We start from the raw sequence: 8646 nt of genomic DNA on the forward strand, positions 1-8646 counted from the left end.
GAAGGGATCTTATCAGCGATGCTTGAAGCAATCAAAATATCCAAAATCTCTATTCCTGTCTTTTCTAAAGCCTATGAGGAGAAGATATCCAACTAGCACGGCAAAAGCTCGTTTTTGAGAATTAAAAATAGGGTAAATTACACCTGACCTTCTGGTTTTTCAACGAAACTCAGATTATCCCTGGTTTTTTGAAAAAACTCAAATCACCCCTTCTACAATAACGGTGTTACTCTGTTGTTAGTTATTAGTGTGAAAGGATTATTTTACCCTTGTATTAAAACATTAGAATTAAATTTACAATACTATCCTTCTTTGATCTTCAACATTGGTTAAGGGTAGTTTAGGGATTTAAATTTATTTAACTGGTTGATGTCATCACTTAACAACATAAAACTAATGGTATGGACTAATTTGTCATATTGGGGTCTAAACCAAGGGGTGATTTGAATTTTTTTTAAAAACCAGGGGGTGATCCGAGTTTCGTTTGAAAACCAGGGAGTGACATGTAATTTACCCTTAAAAATAACATGATGAAGGTAAAGGAGGATCTCAAAAACACTTCTGTTACTAATGCAAAAATATTTCCAACAAACATAACACTCCCCCCACCAAAAAAAAATGCTAATTATTATTATTATTATTATATTTTAGATAAGTAAATGTTTATAATTTAAATAAGTGGTCTATACTGTTGTTTTCCCAAACGTCACAAGGTATCTATTTGGCCAGGTGGATGATGATGTACTCATTTCAATCAAATACATATCTCCTCTTATATTTGCATGCGTCTTGTCTATGTCCATGCATGTATAATAGTATTCTAGAATTACTATGAACTCTACCAAGGGAACAAATAGTCGTAATTGAAATTTTTAAAATGAATAACTCATATGTTTTTGTAATTTTTTTTGAAAAACATCTCACAAGGGAAAAAGATTGCTACGATGCTTTTGTACTGAAACTATGTGGGTTCTATGTGGATCCAATATGGATACCGTTTTCTAATCTCTCATTGATTGTAATGTGTAAATTCCTTCTTACGTTCCTTTTATAGAAACCAAAGCTTCTTCCTAAAAATACTTTGGTAAGACAAAAATCTTAAAATCATTATCATACAAACTACCGAGTTGACTTCACATTATGTAGGAGAACGACTCACAATCATTCAGATGGAATCCACTCTATGAACAACAATGAACCATTCTCGAACCTTCACGTACGTGAACAGGATCAGCGTAATCTTTACACCCTATGTTATCCTCCAAATCTCTAGATACTCGTCAAAGATGCGAATCTCCTTTTGACTTTTAAAGAAAGTCACAAACAAGCGAACAAAAGAAATAAAATAGGAGAGACCGAACGAGAAAGAGAGGATAGTGGCGGAGAAAAAGTCCTCCACTGGCACTAACCTTGTCTCTGATTCAGATAAGAAAACCCAAAACCGGTAAAAAAAAAAAAAAAAAAAGATAAGTTTTTTTAATTTTTTTTCTTTTTCCTTCTTATCCTGAGGCAACAACATGTGATGATATCCTGTGTACAGTAATATACCTCGAATATGCAACACCCTCTCTCTCACCGTCCCACGTGTACCGTGGTCCCCACGTTTCCGTACACCCTTCTCACCGACTCTCCTTTATCTTCTATTATCTCTTAATCTCTAAATAGATTATATTATCTATCTGATGCTACACGTGGCCTATCTTTATCTCCATCACCACCGTCGAATAAGTGGGACACCACTCCCTTCGTTACGTGTTTTACCCCATCTTATCGATGTCACCAAGGTAACGCTATGCCAGAGCCAGACTGCCAGCTAGCCTTTGAAGTTGGACTGTGGGACCCATTATGCTTGCTTAGTACTCTATGTTCGGGTCGGATCTCGATTAAAACCCAAACCCAAGTTTAAAATTTAATCACTAAAAACCTGGTTTATTGTTAAACAAAATACTTAAAAGAGTGTGCTTGGTGGATCGGGCTCCTCTCTTGCAAGCCCAGCGCCCAACGGGTGCCTAGTGAGGCGAACATGGATCATCTGAATATACGTGTAGGTGAGCATTCCTTTCAGAGCCAATCACATGTTTATTTTATTTTCATAAATACCCTCCTCCACTTGTAAATAGTAAAAATAGGACATGTGGTTGCTTCTCACATGTACGTGCACCTGCACATACATGCAGAGGAACCGAACTCTAATGAGGCATCCAACGACTGGGCTGCTGGTTGTACAAGGGGTTCCACATAGACACACATCCCCGCGCGTGCCTAATGGCCCAGCCGTTGGATGCTGGTTGATTCCAACACGGAGTCGGGTCGGGTAAAAAATATGGATGTGGTCCAAGCAATCGAGATACACTATTAAATTGGCGAGCAAAGCACTGGGGACTTTCCTGTTTTATCCATTGAAACCTATAATTCACGGACGGGCTTGTTTGACTGTATTATCGTCCTTCGTCTCTTCCACCAGTTATTAGTTTCCATTTTCTTCTATTCTTTCCTTCTCTGCAAAACTCTTCGCAGAGTTATATAGAGAGATATATTGAGGAAACATAAAAAACTGAAAACTGAAAAAAGGAAACTTCTTTATTTTTCCAAGAGAAGGGGATCGGAAGACCGACCTTTCAATCTTCAAAACCCTAACCCTAGCCGCCATCGTTGTTAAGTTTGTCTCTCTGCTCATGTAGTTTTTTTGTTCTGTTTTGAGATAATCAGGATCTCATCTCTCAATCGGGGTGAGGTTATTGATTCTTGTGTTTTAGAGAAGAGCAGCGAAAAGCGGAGGAGATGACTAGGAGGTGTTCGCATTGCAGTAACAATGGACACAATTCAAGAACATGCCCCAACAGAGGAGTCAAGCTCTTCGGTGTTCGTTTAACAGATGGATCGATTAGGAAGAGTGCTAGTATGGGAAATCTAACGCACTACACTGGATCCAACGGCAATAACCATCATAACACCGGGACCAATCCTAGTTCGCCCGGCGAGACGCCGGAGCACGGTGCCGCTGCTGATGGTTACGCTTCTGAGGATTTCGTCCCCGGTTCTTCTTCTAGTCGCGAGCGAAAAAAAGGTACGCTTTTTTTTTTTTTTTTTTCCATCTTCTTAATCTTTTAACTGTTTCAGTGATTTTAATTGGTTAGTGTTTCTGTTTTTTAAGATTGGGAAATTTATCTATGGTTCAATTTGGATTCCTTTACGTATTTGTTTGAAGCTTTGATATGAAAGCCCCTTTGGTTTTTTTCCGAAAGAAAATGAGTTATTGACAAGAATGGAAGAAATATTGATACCTTAGGAACTGGTTAAACTAATATTTCCGGACCGATAAATTGGGATGTTGTAATTTTTTTTCTCTATTTGTGGTAGAACAGAAAAATCAAGAATTAATTGGTATAACAGGGAGAATTGTTGATTCTTTTCTTTTCCATTTAAGCTCTTATGAGTTTGTGCAAGTTGTGACAAATGATCTGAGAAAGGTTGCTCTTACACTTCTAGCATGTAAAGGAAAGTCCATAAATGCTTACCTGTTGATTTTTAAGATAATACTTCTGTTCGTACTGTGGTTGTAATTCTGTGTTATGTGTCCATTCAAAAAGTATTGCTTATGCAGTGAAAATACCGAATATCATGGAAAAGCTACTTTTCTAAGTTGATGATAAAGAGGCTTGGGAAACTCTCTTCAAACCCTCTCCCCTAGAGAGGAGACCAAGCACCCAGAAAAGGTTTTGGGTTTGCAAGTACACACAAAATGCTGTTGTTCATTACGCATCCAATTATTGACTTGGATACTAAAATGAGGCACCAAGTACAGTCTGAAATACTAGTTTAAATTTTAAACATAGCAACCTTTCTAGAAATACTGAATCATCTTGGCCTGCAGTACATATTAAATATATGCAGGATTTACATTAATTCATCAAATCTGCCCCATAACCACATGATTTATATATATGTGGATTGGCATTTTGTGCATGTGAGGTGGAATAAGGTCATCACATTTAGTTGATGTATATCTTAAGTATACTTTCTATGCTTTTGATTTGCAGGGGTGCCATGGACCGAAGAGGAACATAGGATGTTTCTACTTGGTCTTCAGAAGCTTGGTAAAGGTGATTGGCGTGGAATAGCACGCAACTATGTAGTATCAAGAACGCCAACTCAAGTGGCAAGCCATGCTCAGAAATATTTTATCCGACAAAGCAATATGTCCAGGAGAAAAAGAAGATCCAGCTTGTTTGATATCATAGCTGATGAAGTAAGTACCCTTCTTTCTCTCCCTTCCCCCAACCCCCCCCCCCCCAAGCACAAATACATGCATGCACACTCTACATTTAGGCACCCTGGCCTAGGAGTAGGGAAGCCATCCTGTGATTTTACAGTAACAGAAGGAAGCTATATTACTTTTTTAAGAGGGATGCCCAGTACTGCAATTGTGGGTGCCCAATTCATTGGAATACATGCATGCATGTACATGTGTGTCTAGAGTTGCTCTTTGTTGTTGATGGTCGATTTTGTGTGTGCTTCATGGATTTTGAGTTCTGTCATGCTCTCCAAAGAGTAGATGTCCTTTATAGACGAAGTAAAACAAATGGCCTACACATGACATATAGGTATTGTACTTGGCTCTCGGAAGATGCCAAAATAGCCCTTTTTTAAATAGTCGTACTCATCTCACAAATTGGTTCAATTATGACCAGGATTAACTTATTAATGGCTGAACTCTTACAATTTCATGTGTGCGATGTGTTGAATGCCATTTTAGATTGCATACGGTCTATGTAACCAGCCTATCTCTTCTCCCTTTCTGGCAAAAGGGTTTAAGGAGTGTCCCTAGATGGATCTTATTGATATTATTTTTCACTACTCATGAGATCGGTAGAGTAAACCTCCTCCTGTTGGGAGTGCCTTACTAACCTTCCTCACATGCATCATATTTCTGCAGTCAGCCGACACTCTTCCATCTGCATCACAGGAACTGTACCCCATCAGCAATTCTCAAGCTGAAAATCAGAGCAACAACCTTTTGCCAGCTCCACCAGCTGTGGAAGAAGAATGCGAGTCAATGGACTCCACAAATTCCAATGATGGCGAAGTTACCATTCCAAAGGCAGAGAGTTCACAATGCAGTTATCCAGTAGTATTTCCTACATATTTCTCGCCGTTCTTCCCATTTTCTTTCCCATTTTGGCCGGGTTACAGTGCAGAGGGAGCAACAAAAGAGACACATGAAGTTGTTAAGCCAACGGCAGTGCATTCAAAGAATCCAATCAATTTTGATGAGCTGGTGGGAATGTCAAAACTAAGTCTAGGAGAATCCCTTGGCCACTCCGGACCTTCATCTCTCTCACTAAAATTGCTTGAAGGATCTACTAGGCAATCTGCTTTCCATCCTAAGCCCACCAGTGGTGGGTCTGACATGGACACAAGCAGCAATCCGATTCATGCAGTCTAATCTGTGGTGAATGGTTGGGCCTGTGAAATTTTAGTTAGTTCAGTACTGAAATATGATGCAGATCCTCTGTTTATACAAGAACAATAATGTGCAGATCTGGTTTGAATTCTTCAGTTACAATTTTTTTTACCCTGTGGAGTTCATTCAATAATTACTGATTCTTAGATGTCCATTAACCCTAGTTCTTTGGATATGATGATCTCAGTCGTTAGTTTATAGCTGATTGTCAGAAAATAATTATATTCTTCATTTATTGTGGGGTGCATTCCCCTTGACTGGAAAATGCATTTCTTTGTCCTTTTGTTTTTGGGTAAGATTCTTTATTTTAGTTTTCAGTGTGTTCTTGCCATATAGATTTGATTTGATATTAGATTGCAGCCTCTGCTAAGTATGGTCATTTTCATTTGCTCATAATTTAAATTGCGTTGGCAACTTGTTAATTGACAAATTGTTTAGGATAAAGATGATGTAATCTGTAAGGTTAGTGCCGCAGGGGGGGGGGGGTTGGTTTTGGTTGTTCTTTATTTTGTTGGAGATATGAGTGATGTATTGTCTCAAAATATCTCTTATTTTTTATTCAAGACTACCGCCCTCATCTTCTATCCTTTATTATGATATTAATATTCTTGCATACAATAGCGTATGTTTATCCCAAAGGAGTTGACTAAATGGTCTTTTACTAGTTAATTCATGGCAAGGTGTGATGAAGACTTGGTTTTTTTGTTTTTTTTGTTTCTTTGGTGAACATGCAGAATTGGGTTCAGATCATGGTGGGGACACACTATTAAATGACTATATGGCTGTTTGGATTATTTGTAGAAGACCGTAGATTGTGATTCCAGGGAAATTGGAATATAAGAATGGTCTCTTGAGTTGGTTGCTGCAGTGTTTCTGTGAATTGGTGTCTTTGTTGGGTCCAAGCTCAAAGTCGCAACATGAAAATTAGAAACTTCTTTATAGGCTTTATATGGTTAGAAATGAACTGAAGGTGAGAACCCAAGTAAGTAGAGAGAGAGAAGACGGGGCGGGGATGGGGGTTGGGGAGTTGCAGGAGCTTGGGTGGGGTGGGGGAGAGGGGGTAGATGTAACGATTTTTTTTTTCTTCTTTTCTTTTAATTATGTTTCTGACAGATCAGGATCGGCTCCAGGGAGCAGGGAACACTCAGGGCGCTGCCAGCCGTTGGGCTGTGCTGCACACATCCCTAGGTGTGCGTCATGATGTGTGTGGCACAGTTCAGGCGCTGGATGCCCCCTGGCAGAACCCTGGGCGCACACCTGCCTGGAGATGAGCTCAATTTGTTTCTGACATAGAAAAACAAAATTTTTCTGTTTTTGTATTTCTTAAAAGAGTCGGAGTACTCTGTTGAGGAATGTAGACCCTGTGCGCATGCGGGAGCCAATGAGAATACATGCATTGGTATCATGCCATCATGAGGGTAGGGCAATCAATCACCTCCTTCTATGTATAGGCATGGGAGGTACACTTTCTCAGAGAGAACTTTTCTACTTGAACTTTGTATTCCGTGATTCATTATAGAAGAATAGAAAAACAAAGTGATGTTACCAAACATATTTCTATTGTTACATAAATTTTAAAAACAAAAAAAAAGAAATTGTAAAAAGCACATACTCCAAAAGAATATTACCAAGTAGGCTTTAGGCGTGATTTGGTATGATTTATATTTCGATTTTGGATTGATTTCATACAAGAAATTAAAATTGTTTTGGTTGCATCATTTTGAAATATTTCAAGAATTAGAAATTCATTTGGTAATTCAATTTCTAAGAATAGATTTTTTACGATTGAATATATTTTTGGAGGTATACGTTTCCCCACACCTCTAGTGGAAGAAAATCTCCTACGCCACAGCAATGATGACATGGAAAATGATGTCATTCGATCAAGGGGGGAGAGTAAATCTTTTTGTTCAAATTCTTTATAGTTTTTAATAAATGGCATACAATACATGATAATATCTTTTTGTTCAAATGCTCGTAATAAATTATATAGCAAAAAATATATGAAAAAGAAATATAAAATAGACAATGCGTTCATCTTCAACTGTGATAAATTTCATCGATTTGATTTACAATTTCTTTACGATATGTTTCCCATCACTGTTATTGCATACACATTTTCTTCATCGAACTCCCCTCTCCCCCCGGCGTTCATTTTTTTTCCTTCAAAAAGTCGTTTGCTTCTTAATAAAGTTGTATATGATTACACAAATATTTTTGTTACTTGGATGTAGGTTATTTTTCTTCAGGCCCAATTTATATGCCTATGGATGCTATGGAAGATCCTGAATCCGTGGGCCACTACACAACTTTAATTATCTGGAATACCCCGATAACTCAAACGTCAGTTATGCGAAGAACAATGGTCTTTGGATCCAATGGTTAAAAGATTTGAATTTTGACTACTTGGCTAGAAAACAAAAGGCACCACCCAGATATCTTGATGTAGAGCTGATTTTATTACTATATATTGAGAGCCATGAAAGAAAGGCTAGATTGGGGCTGGAATTGAAAAATCTCCAAGCAAAAAAATTGGAGTCTTTTCCTTCTGACTAACAAGCCAAAGGTACCGGCAGGAACAGTAGAAGAATTAAATAAGCTACCAACAAAGATATAGCCAGAAGGCCCAGAACTAGGGAAAATTATCAACCCCAGTACGTACTACTGGGGGTGCTGTGAACATCGTGCGGCATGGGCGGTCCCAGAACTAGCAATCAATGTAAAAGAATTAGAGGAACTAGAAGAAGGGATCAGAATTAGAAGAAGAAGAGAGAGGATTGACCACATGGGTATGTTCATTGTTAAACCAGGCATGGAAGTACATGTAAGAATATACTAAGATTGAATAATCCACAGACATTTAAATTTTAAAGTAGTACCTACGGAGTACTTTCAAAGAGAAACACCATGATCTTAGCTACTGGATATCTACCTCCTAGTCAAAATACCAATACCAGTATTTTGGTCATTGAAATTGACTTTGCATCGTAACCTCAAAGCTGTCTGAACTGAAGTCAGATAAAACCAATGCCACTCTTGAAAACCACCTTGTCTATACATGCACCTAGTGACCAAAACAACTTCTTTTCAAGGCCAAAGCTTCAACAACTTGCATTGACGAGAGTTGTAGACGAAAAGGCTCCTGTCCTGCCGTGGCGGGAGCTGGAGCGTCCAGCCCAGCT

The 8646-nt window shown here is 38.5% G+C and overlaps 1 protein-coding gene across 1 annotated transcript; it reads left to right on the forward strand.

The window, feature by feature from the left end:
* The first annotated feature begins 2574 nt into the window (after nt 1-2574).
* On the forward strand, nt 2575-5622 carry LOC122667663 (transcription factor KUA1). The gene is made up of 3 exons (XM_043864039.1): nt 2575-3067; nt 4041-4249; nt 4937-5622. Exons 1-3 carry the CDS (start codon nt 2782-2784, stop codon nt 5444-5446), a joined length of 1005 nt encoding a protein of 334 aa, XP_043719974.1. The 5' UTR covers nt 2575-2781; the 3' UTR covers nt 5447-5622.
* Nucleotides 5623-8646: the final 3024 nt, after the last annotated feature.

Source organism: Telopea speciosissima, chromosome 1 (genome assembly GCF_018873765.1).
Source record: "Telopea speciosissima isolate NSW1024214 ecotype Mountain lineage chromosome 1, Tspe_v1, whole genome shotgun sequence".
In the NCBI taxonomy this organism is placed as follows: domain Eukaryota; kingdom Viridiplantae; phylum Streptophyta; class Magnoliopsida; order Proteales; family Proteaceae; genus Telopea; species Telopea speciosissima.